This window comes from Ammospiza nelsoni, chromosome 5 (assembly GCF_027579445.1).
Source record: "Ammospiza nelsoni isolate bAmmNel1 chromosome 5, bAmmNel1.pri, whole genome shotgun sequence".
In the NCBI taxonomy this organism is placed as follows: domain Eukaryota; kingdom Metazoa; phylum Chordata; class Aves; order Passeriformes; family Passerellidae; genus Ammospiza; species Ammospiza nelsoni.
Genome location: NC_080637.1, coordinates 7,719,821 through 7,737,686, shown reverse-complemented (window position 1 = coordinate 7,737,686; position 17,866 = coordinate 7,719,821). Strand labels below are relative to the sequence as shown.

The 17,866-nt window shown below is 43.7% G+C and overlaps 1 protein-coding gene across 1 annotated transcript in view; it reads left to right on the top strand.

The window, feature by feature from the left end:
• Positions 1-5,623: 5,623 nt before the first annotated feature.
• The window catches only part of DMTF1 (cyclin D binding myb like transcription factor 1), a 29,512-nt gene continuing 17,269 nt past the window's right edge, over positions 5,624-17,866 (top strand). Inside the window, exons 1-6 of the mRNA XM_059473067.1 lie at positions 5,624-5,790; positions 13,064-13,180; positions 13,679-13,798; positions 14,722-14,816; positions 15,514-15,628; positions 17,756-17,832. Of these exons, the coding sequence (XP_059329050.1) occupies positions 13,072-13,180; positions 13,679-13,798; positions 14,722-14,816; positions 15,514-15,628; positions 17,756-17,832 (516 nt within the window). The 5' untranslated portion in view covers positions 5,624-5,790; positions 13,064-13,071. The remainder of the gene's footprint in view (positions 5,791-13,063; positions 13,181-13,678; positions 13,799-14,721; positions 14,817-15,513; positions 15,629-17,755; positions 17,833-17,866) is intronic.

Sequence of the window (17,866 nt, the reverse complement as noted above, 5' to 3'; positions counted from 1 at the left end):
CCCCTTTTCGATTTGTTGAAAGGGGGAGAGGGGCTTAGTTCCCCTAGGGCTCTCACCCCAGAGGCTCAGGTGGCTTTGGAGAAGATCCAAAAGGCTATTTCGGCCAGGCAGGCCCATCGCTACCATCCGGGCCTGCCTTTCAAATTTATCATACTGGGAAAGTTGCCACACCTCCATGGCATAATGCATCAGTGGGACAAGACCTTAAAGGACCAAGGCTTGGGAGACAAACTCTTAATCATAGAGTGGGTCTTTCTGAGTCACAATTAGTCCAAAAGAATGACAAGGCCACAGGAGTTGGTAGCCGAACTGATCCTCAAGGCAAGATCGAGGATCAGGGAGTTGGCAGGGTGCGATTTCTCATGCATTTACATACTCATTGAATTGGAATCAGGCCAACTAAAATTGGAGACCTTTAATGAACTGCTGCAAACAAATGAAAACCTTCAGTTTGCGTTGGACAGTTACACTGGGCGCATCGCAGTAAATCGGCCGGCCCACAAATTGTTTAATTTGGAATTCAAATTATCTTTAAAGAAGGTCCAAAGCAAGGAGCCCCTGGATGCAGTGACAGTTTTTACAGATGCATCTGGAGCATCCCACAAGTCAGTGATGACTTGGAAGGATCCTCAGACTCAGCAGTGGGAGACAGATGTTGCTGTTGTGGAGGGTTCTCCACAAATCGCTGAGTTGGATGTAGTCCTCAGGGCATTCCAGAGGTTCCCAGAACCTTTTAATCTGGTAACAGATTCTGCGTACGTTGCCGGTGTAGTGTCCAGAGCTCAATTTGCAGTTCTCCAGGAGGTCTCCAATCAAAGGTTATTTGACCTACTCACGAGGCTCGTCGACCTAGTCTCCCACCACGAGCATCCCTTTTATGTGATGCATGTGAGATCGCACACAGATCTGCCTGGGTTCATTGCCGAGGGCAATCGACGTGCCAATTCCCTGGCCACGGCTGCAGTTGCAATGGGCCCACTCCCAGATGTGTTCGGCCAGGCTAAGATCAGCCACCAACTCCTTCATCAGAACGCGCCGGGCCTGGTCCGGCAATTCAACCTGACCCAAGACCAGGCTAAGGCGATCGTGGCCATATGCCCACAATGCCAAAAAGACCAGATGCCCACCATTGCCTCGGGGGCTAATCCCCGAGGTTTGGCGAGCTGCGAGGTGTGGCAAATGGACGTGACACACATCCCTTCCTTTGGTCGATTGTGTTACGTCCATGTCTCAGTGGACATCTTCTCCGGGGCTATCTACGCCTCTGCCCACGCAGGGGAAAAGGCCGCGGATGTCCAGAAGCATCTGCTTATGGCATTCGCTGTCTTGGGCATTCCTAGGGCCATCAAAACAGATAATGGCCCAGTCTATATGTCCAAGGAACTGCGGAGCTTCCTGTAGCAATGGGGAATAGTGCATAAGACCAGCATCCCCTATTCCCCGACAGGCCAAGCCATGGTGGAGAGGGCCCACCAGAGCCTGAAGAAGATCCTGGCACAACAGCAAGCGGCTCTGAAGGTGGAGACCCCCCACGTCCAGTTGTCAAGGGCACTCTACACCCTAAACTTCCTTAATTGCTCCTTTGACAACCAGAATCCTCCAGTGGTCCAGCATTTTGGCAGTCACCAGCAGCTGCAGCCTAAAGCCAGGCCGCCGGTCCTTATCAAGGATCCGGAGACCTGGCGGACGGAGGGGCCCTTCGACCTGGTGACCTGGGGGAGAGGATATGCTTGCATGTCCACTCCCTCAGGCCCCTGTTGGATACCATCTAAATGGGTCAGGCCCTTCGTCCCGAAGCAGAGGACGCAGAAAGGGGCTGTGCCACAGGTACAGGTAGCGTGTTGGCGGCAGCGGAGGAAACCCTCCCTCAAAAGGTCATCATACTCCTCTGGTCTTCTCCCTATCCCAAAAGAGTCCTCTCCTCCTTCTTCCCCTCCACCTACAGATTTTCTTCTGATTTTTGATTCCAGACCCTCCTCTCCCGTTTCCTCCCCATTTTCTTCTGACCTGGATTTATTTTTTGGGGCAGAACCATGCGAGTGACTTCTTTATACTTTCACCGTTTCTCTTTTGTTTTAGTACATCTCCCCGATGGCCCCTGCATCATCACCAATGGCTCCCAACCTGGGCATTCTGCTACTACTGCTGACGACCTACGGACTCCTGCTGCCATCTTCGGAGCCGTGGGTCATCCCCCAGCCGAAGGTCAATGCCTGGCGTGCCTTGGCTCAGTCTCTGGGACAGGACCATATTTGCCTCGACACCGACGCAGCAGAGGACCCAATGTCATCTTGCCTTGTGGGGATCCCTTTCTCTCCAGGCGAGTTCCCATCCACCTTTCAGTCAGCCCTTTCCCCTATTTTGGCTCGGAGCCTTACCATCCTCCCTAGTTTTGATTCCAGCAACGCCTGGAGAGACGGAGTGGTTAGGCTGGATCCTTTACCCTCCGAGCCCACCGAATTACATCTTCTTGGTTCAGCCAACGCCTCTGTTTGTTTTCAATTTGATTACACTTTTGCCCCCATAGAGAAGGGCAGTGAGGTGGTCCAACAAACCAAAGAAGAATATCAAGCAAACCAGTGGTGCAGGGCCATGCTAAAGATCAGTGGCCCCACCACCACTGGACGGACCCCATATGCCCTTCCTAGGGGCGCGTTTTTAATTTGTGGCGACCGAGCGTGGGCAGGCATCCCCTCTGGTCTGATCGGAGGGCCGTGCACTTTTGGCAGACTGACGCTGTTTACCCCCAACATCACCCAAATTATCAATTTTGGAAAAAGACAAACATCACGTCCGAATTGGCCAGGTCTAAAAGAGATCTTAAAGATCTCACTGAGGACTGTGACGATGAAATTACTCATTGGTCCCGTTCAAAATCCGTCGCTTTTACCATCTTATTGCCATGGGTATCAGTGGCGAAATCTCTGGGTGAATTGGGCCGCCTGGAGTGTTGGGTGGCTAAGCAAGCCAATCTTACCTCAGCTGCCTTATACGACCTCCTCACAGACGAGGAAATAACAAGGAAGGCGATGCTCCGAAACAGGGCAGCAATAGATTTTCTATTGCTGCTCCATCACCACCACTGTGAAGAGTTTGAGGGCCTCTGCTGTATGAACCTGTCCTCCCGAGCCGAGGACGCCAGGCAATCCGTGAAGCGCCTACAAGACCTTCTGCACAAAGTCAAGCAAGAAACATCTGATTGGCTGGGGGACATCTTCAAGGGTTGGGGCCTTAGCGGGTGGGCCAGTTCAATAATAGAATCAGTGTGTAAAGTTATTTTAAGTTTGATTATACTTCTGCTTTTTGTTGCTGTGATCCGCAGACTGGTCAAAAGACTGTTAAAGAAAGCAACTGCGCTAAGCGTGAACCATGCCAACGTTCCGATAAACGAGCCCGTCGAGTTGGAGGACCTCTCCTCAGAGGCAGAGGAAGCCGCGGATGAGGAGGGGGCTACCGCGCCGCCCTTCGACCATCTATGGGCGGACAGACTTCAACTGGAAGAGGGCGAAGCTTGGCCAGACCAGCCGCGGGTCCCTGTGTTTTAAGTTTCACATGGATGTTTCCGTTCTTTTCTATTTATTTGGTAAAAAACGGGGAGATGTGGTAGTGTTCACGGATGTAGTGAACACGGATGGTAGTGTGTTTGTTAAGTTTATTGTGTATCTCCCCTATGTTTGCAAATGGTTCTGCCCTCCCCAGTTTTACGGCCATTGGCATAAACTGTCAGTTAAGTTATATAATTCCTCCTCTCCCCTATTTCCTTATATGTAGACTTTCTCTCCTCCCTGGGCCCAGTCAATCACCCCCCACTCCTCCCAACTTTCCAGAATCTTCTTCTCTCTGGGAGTTGTGGTTGGCTGTGGTCCCGGGGCCCCTCCTTTACTTTGTATTTATTGGTTTCCCTTTTATGTCTGTTATGTTAAGTTCATCCTTCCACCCTTCCTTATTGGTCCAGTGCAAACCCCTCCTTTGTACGCCCACCCCTTTTATAACCTCGTTTCACCCCCATTTCTTGGTTTTTCCTTGGGGTCTTTCCCTGGGGTCTCTCCTTGGATGTCATCTTGGAGTGTTCATTAAACCGGACTTAACCCCATCGAGAGTCCAGCTCCTTATTTCCAGTCGCATTGGCGGTGAGACCGGTCCGTAGGCGAGCACAGCCCGAGGCCCTCAGACGCCGAGGGGTGCTCGCTTTGGATTGCAGCAGGGTGTCGGCCTGCCCTCTGCTAGCCGGACACTGACCATCCCAGGCCAGATACACCCTCGCCACAGGATTCAAAGGGATTTCTGGAGACCACCCAGTCCAACCCCTCATGCCAAGGCAGGGTCACCCAGAGCAGCTTCCACAGGAATCCAGGTGGGTTTGGAATGCCTCCAGAGAAGATTCCTCCACTTCCCCAGGTAGCCTGTTCCAGTGCTCTACCCCACTCTATGTAAAGAACTAGTTCCTCATGTTGAGATGAAAGTTTCTGTGTTTTAGTTTATGGCCTCTGCTCTTCATCCTGCTGCTGGGCATCACCAAAAAATGTCTGGCACCATCCTGTTGGCACCCACCTTCAAGATATTTATACGCATTGAGGTTCCCTTACAGTCCTCTCCTGGAAGAGAGGATTAAAAAGCCCACTTCACACAGTCTCTCCTTATATGAGACATGCTCCAGAGCCCTCATCATATATGTGGCCATTAATTAGATATTGATTGGCATCCATTGATTAAACATTGGAATGAGTTGCCCAGGGAAGTAGTGGAGTCACTGTGAGAAATGCCTATTGTATGATTGGCTTTTCACAAATATTAAAATAAGTATTATATGTGTGGTGCTAGAACGTAATGCTGTATTCTCTTAAGTAGTGTGTTAAATATAGTTTTAGGTTATAACAAAATGTTAAAATAGAAACTATGCTATGTAAGATACTTTTTTGTAGAAAGGACTCTCAGCGAGATAGCAGCCACAGGACACGTAAATCTTTCAGTGAAAAATAATTTATTGCTCTCTTATCAGAAGAAACCAACTTCCTCCACCTTGCTCAGGCAGAACAACGCTGTTAGGATTAAGAGGAAGAGGCTGACACTGACCAGACAGAATCCTGTGTATGAATGGAATTTATGCACCATGTATGAGATGTATGAATATGCAACAGGTTATTGTTTTTAAGGGTTAATCCTCTCTTAATGGGTGTCCTTTTTCAGGCTTATGTTGCCCAGAAAAATGTACCCAGACGTCCATAACTCTTTGTTTCTATTGTCTCATATTGTCCTAATTCAAACTGTCCAAAATTTTTATTACTCTAGTTATATTGCTATTTTTATAACCATTTTACTACTATTAAACTTTTAAAATTTTAAAAACAAGTGATTGGTGTTTTTCACAGTCACCATCGCTGGAGGTGTCTAAGGAAGGTCTGGATGTGGTACTGCGTGCTATGCTCTGGTTGCCAGGGTAGCATTGGGCTGTAGGTCGGGCCCGATGCTCTCAGAGGCCATTCCCAACCCCATGCATCCCGTGTGGATGTTCAGGGGCTCCATGCCCGGGCCCTCAGCGAGGCGGGGAAGGCTCCGTGCGCTTTGTGGCGCCGCCGGCGCTGCGGGCCGGCTCCGTGCGCTTTGTGGCGCCGGGCGGGCGGGCGGAAGCGCCGGGCGGGCGGACGCGGGCCCTTCCGGCGGGCTCGCAGCGCCTCTCCCCGCCGCCGCCTCCGCCTCCCCCGCTCGCCGCCCGCCGCCGCCCGGCGCCTCCATCCTGGTACTTGGGAGTCTCCATCCTGGTTTCTCAAGTGCCCGGACCCAAAACAGGAAGTAAGTGCGCGGGGCCCTGCGGGATCGCAGGGCCGGGAGCTCCGGGCAGCGGCGGCGGCCGCGGGCGGAGGGGAGGGGACGGGGCGGGGAGCGGCCGTGTGCGGCCCCGCGGCTCGGCGCGCTCGGCCCGGGCTGCCGTGCGGGCGGGCAGGGCCGGGCGGGCAGCGGAGCCCGCGGCGGGGCCGTCCAGCGCCGCCGCCCGCCGAGGGCACGGGAAAATGGCGGCGGCCGCCCGGGGCCAAATGGCGGCGCTGGCGGCCGCGGGGCAGCGGGGCTGAGGCGGGCCCGGAGCCGCCGCCCCGGGGGCAGTGCCGGGGCAGGGGCAGGGCCGCTGCCTCCCGCCGGCTGCTGCCCTGGGAGAGCCCTGGGCCGGCGCTGGGCCGCTGCTCCCGCCTGCCCGGGGAGCTGCGCGCAGCGAAATTGGGAAGCGGACGGACGGACCGGCCCTGGAAATTACCGAACCCGGCTCCCTTGGGAGGGCAGGGCAAGGGAAGGAGGCCACCAGCGCGTTTGTTCTGTTTATTATGCTTTATTATTTTTTAATTGTTGTTGGTTTTTTGTGGTTTTAACTCCCTCCCCCATACCTGGATGTCTCTAATAAGAGGCCCACCTGCACGATCGGATTTGAATTTCTCCATTTCCTCCCGCTGGGTCTGCGCTTGGGGTGCCCTGAGCTTGTGGGTTTTATCTGTTTTGTTTCATAAGCTCTTTTTTTTGTTTGTTTTTTTGGGTTTTTTTCTCCATTGAGAGTTGTGATTTGAGGTTGCTTAGGGCAAGTGGAGTCTGAAGTGTTCGACTCTGCCAAGATCTGGGGTTTCATCTTAGGGCGGTACCAGGATTTTGTGCACTAGAGCCACGCTCTGTTCTGCCAAAGTAAAGGATTCCGATTGGAAAAGCCTATTTCCCCCCACACACACTTTTTCTTTTCTTCTTTTTCTCTTTTTTTTTAGGTCTCTTTATTATTGATTGTGCCCTTGGGCATGGTGAAGTGTATTACACTTGCACCAGCTACTCCTTCAGCTGGCTGTAGTATTTGTATGTATCCATTCACAAAGAGTTGCACTGTTCAGCCCCACCTGGCCATTGTTAGTTGAAGTAATCTAGAAAATGCTTTTTGGTTGCCAGCACTGATCTGGCTACAGATGTAGGTTGGCCTCTTGACAGCATAGTTAGAATTCCTTTGCAAAACCAGGAGATGCGGGTTTTGCATTGAGATGGATACATCTCAGTCTGGTTTTCATTTACATCATTTCACGTGATTATAATGATAAACAACTTTGTGATGTTTTATGACTTACTGAAAAGATTGAGCATTAATTATAACTCCTTAAGGAGAATGCCCAGAAATACTGATTTTTGTCTTAACAGAAAATTATAAAAAGCAGCCATGTAAGAGACAAAGATCTCTCTGCTGTGTTTTCCATGTTCTCCTTTTTTTTTTTTTGAGCATCATTTGTGTGCTTATCTGTCCATCAGAAAGCAAGAAAGACTTCTCTTTGCTTATCACTTTTACAGTTAGGATAATTTTTCTTATTTTTCTTGAATACTGAAATTCTACCCATTGTTTATAAAGGTGAAGAAGTTACTGAAATGCTTAGCATGGAACTGGATTTACATGAAGGGAAAAGAATTTTAGTACATAGGAAGATTTCTATCCATAGCCATAACCTTGCCCAAGAGCCAATTCCTGAAAAAGAAAACTTGAAACTTTCTGTGTTATTTCTTTTGAAAGAGCTAGGACATAGGTTTTATTTTGTTTTGTGTTGTTTTTTCCCCTGTATGACATTTAAAGCATGCTCAGTGCTTTTTATTAAACTTTTAATGGACAGGCTAAAACTCATGGAGTTCTGCCAAATTTGGATCAATGCAAATGAGGTCACTTTGTCCCATTGTGTCTCCCATATATTGTTTCAGTGATGGCCCACTTCCCTAAACACCACTGATGAGTGGGATGCAACTGTATCCACAGGACTGTAATCTCATGATGATACAGATTAATAAATCTTTGTATGCCCCAGACTCAGGTCCTTGGGTCCTTGTGATTGGTTTCTGCTCAGTTTGGTTCCTTTTTGTATCCATTGTTGGCAGCTGTTTGAGAAAATTTCTGCCTGGTGGAATTGTAAGTTTGAGCAGGACCCATTTGGTCTGGAGTAAGGTTGGGGGGGGAAGTTTTGTTGAATTTTAGTAAACAGCACTGGCACTAGTTTAATAATGAAAGCTCCTGATAATGTCCTGGAAGTATTGACTTGGTCTGGAATACACTAAACATTCAGGCATCCTAAAATATGAGGTCCTGTAGTGACTTTGTTTCCTTAGTGTCACTCTTGAACAAATCCCAATGTGTTCCATGGAATTGTTCCAGTTAAATGCCACAGAAACTGAAAAACTTCCTTAATAATCTTCAATTCTTGCTTTTTAGAGGACTTAGTGAAACATACTTATTGCCCAATTCAGAGAACACAGCCTTTAATTCAATTTACTATAGAAATTTTAAAATTTACAACAGTCCACTAAAGACTAGACATAACATTCAGTTAATAACTAGGGGCAAAGACAGAATTCTGTCTGCAAGAGTAAAACTACTATTTCTTAGAAATGCTTAATTTTTACAGCCCACAGAATAATTGAGTCCATCTGTCTGATGAGGGTTATTTAGAATTAAAGGAATTTTGTATTAGGATATTACTACTTTTTTTTTCAGTTTGGTGTGAAATCAGCTTTGTAGGGGTTTTTTTCTGCCATAATTCTGCTGCATGCTTCCCAGATAAATAAGAACAGCTCTATTATGTGGCTTTAGTGGAAAACTTATATTGGAAATCTCTATTAAATGAGTCTTGTAGACAGAGTATTTTCCCATTTCTTTGGCTGCATGTTGAAACCTGTTTGAAATTGTAATACTGCTCTAAAAAGTGTCAAATTTAGTAAATACACACAGAAATCCAACAAGGCAAAAAATGCTTTGGGAATTGACATTGATTTCTAAGGTGCTATTTCATTATGGATTATGGCACCCACACTTTTGGTGCATGTCTATCCAACACTGTTCTCTTCCCCAAAAGGTAACACCCTCCTTCAGTAAATGAAATATTAGTGATGGATTGGCACCTCTGTAAAGAATGTGTGTGAATCAAGGATTAAAGAAAAACCTTGGGTTGTTAATTTAAAATTCAAGGAAGCCTTTTGTTTAAAATAAAACTCGTTTGCATTTTCAAAAGCACACCTAGCGAACTTGTGAAAAGAAGGTGATATTTTGGAGGTGATGAGACTACTCAGGTCCTAATTCTCACTAATTAATAAACCATGGCTGTCATTTACTTTGCATTTGGCTTTTGCAGGAGCAGATGTGTGGATGTGCAGGTGTGTGTAATGAGCAGGATTCATATGGCACATCCCAGAGCCTCTGCTGTGGTCTGGAATTGCTCACCACAGCTCCAGCCTCTGTGCTGGGATGGACTGAGGGTGTCCTGCAGCCAGGATCAGGAGAAGGCATCCGAGGCTGTTGGGTCAGGCAGCAGCCCTGGGCTTTGGCACTGAGCTCCCTGTGGATGTGTCATTTCTGATGCATGTTCAGAGTACCTGGTAGCTACAGCATTATTTAAGTGTGAAACAGTGAGGTTTGTGACATCTGGGGGTTGTTACCTATTCAGTCAAAAGAACCACCACAGTTATTCCAGATTTTGGTCACTCATTCATGTATTAATGGGTTGGTGCCCGTGTCCTGGGGTAAATGTAGCTTGAAAGAACCTGCTTGGTTGGTTTTACTTTCAGTTTTCTTGTACTTCTATGATCTAATGAATAAAAAATAGTGTCCAAAATATCCATTTGACTTTGGCTTCATTCCTCATGTTCTTTCTACTCAGTGTTCAATTGCGGTCCAATATGCGTTAAAGTTGATGAGAACAAAGATTGTGGCTCTTTTTGTGGCTCTATCAAGGCTTGGTCAAGGTTATTACCTTTACTCAGAAAACTTAGGATACACTAAATCATGAGTATCTTACACAGAGCATTTTTTTTTTTTTGAGGGCCTGCACTTGCAGGTGGCATAAACCATTTTTGGGAAATCGAGGAGTTATGAACCCATCCTCCATCCAGGAATTCCCAATTCTTGGGAAGTCACAGGTCCTTGAACAAAGTGCAGTGCCCAGTGTTGCTGTCACAAATTGCTCTGCAGTTTGGGGAGCTGGAGCTGAGAGCTGCACATGTGTGATTTGATCAGAGGAGTCAGTGATGCTCTCAGATGTGCTGCCCCAGCCACTGTCTGCTAAATCCTGTTACAGCTCTGCATGGAAGTGCCAGGGTAGCAGCTCCTGATCCTGGGTGTAGCTTCCTCCCCATCCCTGGAATGCCATATTTGGATGGATGGATCCCTTTTTGTCGGTTTCTCAGCTGTTTAAATGACCTGGAAAGGCCCGGGGTGGCGTTGGACAGCCCGCGCTTCAAAGGACAAGAAGAGGCTTCAGGGTTTTTCTCGGTCTCGGTGTTTATTAATTGTTTATCTAAAAGATTTTCTCTCAGCCCGACAGAGGTCTGCTCAGCAGCCAGCCATGAGCACACTGCGAGCCCCCGGGGCGGTCACCTATCTTTATACTCAAAGTTACGTATACAATATTTATCAATTTTCCCCAATACCTTTTACCCTTATTAACCAGTGCACTTTTAGTAATAACCAATCCCAAAGTGCCAGCATCACCACAGAAGATGGAGGCCAAGAAGAAGAAGAAGAAGGACAGGACACGCCCCAATTCCTCCATCTTACTTCTTTAGACCCCCCTGTACAGAAATCCTAAACCCTGTGTCTTACACTCTAATTAACTTATCCCTTCACCATTTACCCCAGTGACATCCTCCCATCCTCATACAGGTGTCGTCTCCTGTGTAGGATCAAAATCGTGCTACCAGACACTTCTGGCAACATTCCAGGACTCCCGAGCCCCCCAGGGGTGGTCTCGGTCATTCTGCGCATCAGTCCTGAGGTGCTGAGATCCCACACCTTTTATACTGTGTCCTGTTCCCTCCTAACTTGCAAACCAGCAAGGCAGGCAATGTAAAGGGATTAATTACCCTGTGTTTTTTATTTGGTATCCAGATCCTCTAAATATACAGATTGATTTTCATCAAGTCCTGAGTAACTACTGAAAGAATGACACAGCTTTGCTGTGCCTGTACTCAATTTTCATCAGTCTTCAAATAAAAAAGAAGGAATGGTCTGCTCTGTCTTCTGCTGTGGATGGTGCTATAATTTCCACTGCTTGTAATGTGTCTTATAAATCTCATTTCCACATTCTGCAATTCTGTTCTGCAACAGCTGTAGGTGAAGTAATAGACTGTTGTAATGTGTCTTATAAATCTCATGTCTATCAGGCCTCTAAAATGGTGAAAAATTGATGCTTTCAACTGACTGTAGAAAAATAAATGTTGTGACAACTAGTTGACATAAATTAAGGTAGAATCCTCCACCTCATTTCCAGTAACTTCAGGGATTTTTACTACAGCAGTCCCTGTAGTAAAACTTCCTGAGAAAATACATATGAACATGAAAAAGAGAATCTGTTTGTTTTGGCCCAGTTTGTTCATTCTCCAAAAGCTAAATTAATAACTTAAAACTGGGTTGAAAAAGTTACAGTCTGCTAATTTAGCTGTAACACTTTGGATGTCTTCCTTCATGTTTTAGCATTAAGGATGCCTCTTTGGACTCCTAAAATCAGTATTACAACCAGCAAACAGCAGCTTCTAGGGAAGGATAGAGCACAGGCTGTAAAACTCAGCAGCAGATGAATCCCAAGGTAGTTACTCGCTCCTACACTTGCATGTGGCAAGGAACTGTGGATGGTAGATGTGAAAGTAAGTTTGAGAAACCTCTGATTTAAAATGTCAGTGGTATCTGAAATTTTTTACATGTTCAGAAGGGTAATATCACTTCGTTTGAGGAATCAGTCACTGTGTGTGCTTAACCATGTGCCAAATCTTCAGCGAGCTCCAGAGGTGAGAAGTTTTTTAGAAGGACTGGCAGTAGTTTTTTCTTTCTAGGATAACACTTCTCTTGGGGATCTTCAATACTGAAGAACATGTTTTCTGATTAAAAATTAAATAATCTCCTGCTGATGCAGTAATGTTAACATTATACTGAGAATTTGAAATCCAGGTTGTAAATTCCACTTACATGTGGATATATAGCTGTCCCTGCATAGTACATGGAAAATGTGTAATGTATTTGTGATTTCTTTTCTCTAAAGCTATAGCCAGATATTTTTAACAACATTTTGGCTTCAAAATAAAAGTTAAAAGTAATTTTTTGTGTATATGAGTAAACACAGAAAAAGCACTGAGCAGTTAAAGGAGAAATAGATTATATTTTCTTTTTACAAATCTCTGCCAAAGTCAACAAAAGCAGGCTTAAAACTGATGACATCTTTGTAAAGCTTCTGGATATTTTAGATGTGATTTCATTTAGCTTCTGCAGCAGCAAAAGTTGCATCTCTGTATTTGGATAAAACTTTTATTGTGGAGTTTTTGTTGTATTTCAGAATTACTGCTGGTGGTTTACATAGAATTTCTTAGAAACTTTGTGCTTCATTGCAGTACTTTTATAGTGGAAATGAAATTATCCGAGACACTTTATATTGCCCTAATTCTGTGACTTCAATGTATATGGCTTATCCTGGATTACTTATTCTCTCAGTTGCTTTTTGTACTGGTGATTGCTTGCAAACAATTTTTCTGCAGCTCTTATTGTTTAAATGCTGAAGAAAAAAAATGCAAGTTTCACATTTAGTTATATGCATGGAAGGAGAATAAAACTTTGCAAGTTGGCAGTCTATAAATAGGGCAGCTGTGACTAATAGGACACTAGAAAAATATTTGTCAGTCCTGACTAGCTTTCAGTTCTGTAATAGCAGAATTATTAAATTAACAGTGGAACAAATACTGGACAAAAATCTTTAGATGTGAAGTATTTAGAAATGCTGAAAAAGTAATAGCCTAGGTTTGTATTTGAAAAAAAAGAAATCAGTAGACTGCAAATCCTCCTAATAAGGAGTTTAGGTACTATTTTTAACTGGGAAAGTTACTTTAAAGCTATCTGGTTTTACCCTGTGCAATATTTATGTGCAGGAAAGTAAAGGTAGGTGAATGTCTGAAATTGTGGCTTTGTCCTGTGAAAGAGCAGGCTCATTCCCTGTGGGATTTTGTGCTGGTGTGTGGGGGATGGAAGCAGCACTGTGGTCCAGATGGAGTCCAGCTGCAGAAAGGTAAAACCTGTGTGTTGCTCTTTCAGGTTTGAGTATGAGCACAGTTGAAGAAGAGTCTGACACAGTGACAGTAGAAACCGTGAACTCTGTGACTTTGACTCAGGATACTGAAGGGAACCTAATTCTTCATTGCCCTCAAAATGGTATAGAATTGTTTTACATAGTATTTTTTTTTTCTTCTTTGTTTTGATTGATCTCACCACCATACATCCTTACCCACAAATTCTTTGAGCTACTCAGGTGCATCTTACTGTACAAGAATTGTTCTCCTTTAGTTTAAAGAATGATAAAGTGTCGAATCAGGTATAAATCCCAAAACTGTCTGTGTGTGTCCAACAAAGATACAGCTGCTGATTTATTTCAGTTGAAACAGATTCTTAGAACCAAGCACATACCCAAATTTTTGTGGACTGATTAATATTTGACAGACTGTGGATGGAATTGTCAAAGAAAATGCATGTTGAAGAAAGCATGGGGACTGCTGTTGCCCATAACTTAGAGCAGGTTCCTGGGCAGCAGCAAAGCACTGAACCAGCTTGTCACATTTGTTTCTACTGTTTGCTTTGGCCAGCTTTTTAGGAGAACTCTGTCCAAGGCTCCTTAGCTTACAGGAAGTAACCTGGGTGTGTTTTTGTTGTTAGAAGCTGATGAAGTAGACTCTGAAGACAGCTCTGAACCTCCACACAAGAGGCTTTGCTTATCAGAGGATGATCAAAGCCTTGATGATTCTACTCCATGCATTTCTGTTGTTGCAGTTCCAAGTAAGTTCTTTTATTAAAGATTAAAAATGGACTCTTGAATCACAGTTGAATATTTTGCATGGGGTGTTTTTCTTCCAAATTTTATTAATATATTTGAGTATTATATTTTTTTCAGCCTTGGATAGTTTTGCAGCAGTTAGTTCTGGCAAAATAAGCCTGTGTTAAAGTAGTTTAGAGACCTACAGGTGCATTGAATAAAATGAAGGATAAGTAAATTAGCAACTGGATGCTCTCCTACAAAGAAATTTGGGTTTTTTTTAATGATCAGACAGTACAGTTAGTATTTCAGTGTTTTGTACTATTGAGGTGTGTGTAAAAGAGATGGATGTAAAAAATATAGGATGAGTACTGAATTAGTCTTCTGGAAGTTGATTGAATATTAGAAAGTTTAATATAAGCTCCCAAAGGGAGGCAAAACTAGATCTAGTTAAAATACCAATTTGCAGTACCTGGAGTGCCTGTTTATGTGGTGGAACTAGATGGAAATTCCTTTGAACTAAAGGCATTATCATGTTGAAGTTGAAGGAGGACTGGGGAAAACACATGCAGCCAAAAGATTTGAATGTTTTCCTTTAATAATTGGAAATTCCTGGAGGTAGGGCTGGAAAAGAAATATTAATACAGTTTCAAATTTTTTGCATCAAACACATTTTGTTTATGTTTCACATTAGGCCATAGTTGTAGTCAAGCATAAAACTGAAGGTTTCTAAATCCATATTTAAATTTTATGAAGAGACGCAGCTGATAATCATTTTAGGTGACAATCAGTTGATAATCATCTAAGAATTTACTGTGTTAACAAATAAATACCAAATAAGACTCTTCAAAATTTTCACTTCAAAGGTAGCAATTTATAATATTTGTAGGATGTGTAAAAAAGTGCTTCAGGAGTTAAGTATGCAACTAACTTACCCATTGTAAAGTTGCAGAAAATGACCAGAGCTTTGAGGTGACCATGACTGCTACCGCTGAGGTAGCTGAAGATGAGATTAATGAAGGAACTGTTACCCAGATTCAGGTACAGTAAAACCTCAATTTACCTATTTGATGTATGCTTTTATTTAAATTGATATGAAAAGGGAAACAAGTATCAGAAATGCTTACTAAATGAATAAGACTCTTTGATACGAATGTTTGTGATCAGGGATCTTGTTTGTGAAATGCTGGTCTGTAAAAGCACAGTCTGAAGTTACTGCCCAAAGAGCAATACTGCAAAGAGTAATAGAGGTGACACTCCACTGGTAGTTATGTACTCTGATGTGATCTACATAGAAGACAAGTTTATCTGTTATTTCTGTCATTCTTTGATTGTAAATTAAACTTTATAACATTTGTCTTGTCACCAGTCCTAACAGTTAGATGCAGTTTTCTTTGTGGGTGTAGCATGTCTAAAAGTTCTAGATTGGAGATGCTGGATATAGGCCTATTTCCACCACAGAAGAGACTCTTCTTACTTACTGTACATTAAACAAGATAAATAATGTTACTTAATTAATTCTCACAACATCTGTATATTAAATGCTAAATCTTACTCAGGTGTTTTAAGAAAGGTGATAGTTCCAGTGCCATATCTAAGACATGACACTTTTGAACAGTCAGCAAGGTGATGAGGTGTGCTGATTTCATTTTCCTTCAAACTGTGTCTCCATGTTAATTGCAAAGTGATATAAACAACTGAATATCTGACTGTATAATTTCATATTGGTCTTTTTAAGATTCTTCAGAATGAGCAGTTGGATGAAATCTCCCCAATGGGCAATGAAGAAGTATCAGCTGTTAGTCAAGCCTGGTTCACAACCAAAGAGGATAAGGATTCTCTAACCAATAAAGGTAGGGTATTTCAAATGCAGTTCTCCCATGTAGAACTGCATTTGAAGGTAAACTATTCCAAATGTCTCAGAACATTTTGTAAGTTGCATAAAGTAGTCTCTGGTCTGGCTTTTTGGAGATGGGCCTTGCCTGCAGTGGTGACAGTGATGGCCACAGTAGAGAAGGGCTGTGGGTGCTGTGTGTCAGCCCAGATGGGGCAGAGAGTTGTGTTTGCCTTGTCAGGGGGTGGGGAGCTGCAGCAGAACTGGGGGACACCAAGAAAGAAACCAATCCATGCTCAGGTTAATGGAGTTGCTTCAGAAGCAGAGGGCTCCTGCAGACCAGGACCTCATGAAATAATCTCTACTACTCCTAAAACTTCCACTCCACTGAGCATTCCTCCCTTTCCAAAATATCTGTGCAATCCTGTAGCAGTTGCTGAACTCAAGAGATTTTGTCTTTTTTTTCTTTCCTGCCCACAGGGGAAGTGGCTTTCTAAACATAGAGAAAAAACTTAGTGTCTAATGAAGACGTCTCTCTGGTTTCCTCAGCCCCTCTGTTGTTTTTCTTACTTTGACGTCTACTTTTTCTAGAGGAAATTTTTTTTTTTTTCAGTCGGTTCAAAGCAACCCCCTCTTTTTATTAGAAACCTTGTCAGCCAGTCAAAGGAGAACACTCAATCTGGTGACTCCAGTTAAGAGATTAATAACTTGAGGAAGGTATTTCTAGTAAAATATGCCAAGAAAAATATTTGAGAATCTCTACTGGCTGAGCTTTTATTGTAAGCTCTGTGGTTTGTCACAGAGATAGCAGTGGGGGAATTTCAGTGTGTGTCTTCTTGTACAGTAGCTCAGAGTTTGGCATGTGTTGCCTGAGCTCATCACTTTATAGCAGTTTCCACCTAATAATGCTTCATCTTGACTATGAATATGCAAACATGTGAAGTGCAGAATATCTGTCCTTTCCTAAAATAGTTTGGTATTAAAGGTAAGGAGTAGCAGTGTCCCATTAAGTCAGTTTAGAGGCTTGGAGCTGTGTGAATCACAGTTACTGGAATACCTTATTTTTCTGTCTCTGTAACTGTGGAAGAAGAGATTGGAGCTATGGGACACAGGGCAAGAGTACTCCCTCACCAGTTCCAATGGAATTAGTAATAATGCCTGTACTTTTCATTATAATTGGATTTGAGTAGACACTCTCTTTGGTGTGCTCTGTCTCTCAGCTCTGGTAATTAGCAGGCTGAGAAGGAAGTACCCTGATTTTTCTGAGCAGAGGTGGGCAGATAGCCAGCACACACCAATATGTAAACTGGGTCACACCAGCAGAAGCTCAATTAAAAGCATTGCATGACCATAAGGGGAAAAAAGGGTAATCTAAAGTAGGAATATTTTAATGTTTTATTGATAGACTTCAGGTTTGAATTTTTCTCTCTGAATAAAGTTGGTTGGATTTGCTTTTAAAGCTTAGCTGGCATTGTAGTTACTAAAGGCACGGACAGAGAAAGAAACATTGTTTCTATTGGCTTACCACTTTCATTTGGGGCAGTAAAAGACCTACCACAAGGTTTTATGTTGGCTGTGACCCCTGAGCATTACTCCCAATGCAAAAAGAAGGAAAGAGATGGGGGGCAGCTTGTCAAAAAGAGACTTAAAGGAGCCTTTACCTCTGTGAAAAGCACTCACAGTAGGTGGCAGTACTCTCATGTTCAGCAGAGTTAAGGCATGCAAGAGAATCCCACCTTGCTGCCAATTCCTCAGGTAATCTTCTGAGTTGTATTTTAAGTTCCAGCTTCTGGAATGATTTTGAGTGCATGGAAATTTCAGCTGTCAGTTTAAAGGCAGAAATTTTCTAGTTGCAGCTGAAGAGAAAGGCTGAAAATGTGACTTGACAGCTCATAGAGGAGTTCATATTCTGTTTCTTAAAATGGGATGTTTTTGAAGAGGGGTCTGACTCACATTATTTAAATATTAGTTGAATGTTACTGTCAGTTATGAAATAACATCTGTTTAAAATTAATGCTAGTTATAATTTAATACCTAAAATTATTCTTTTCCTTGTTAATTGCAGCATGGGTCATGTTTTCAGATACTTCTGTTCTTGCTGTTTTTGGCCTTTACTTCAGTAATTAGTTGTCATTTCTATTTTCAGGCCATAAGTGGAAGCAAGGGATGTGGTCAAAGGAAGAAATTGACATTTTGATGAGTAACATTGAACGTTATTTAAAGGTATGTTTAGAGTATGTTCCCTGCACATTAATGT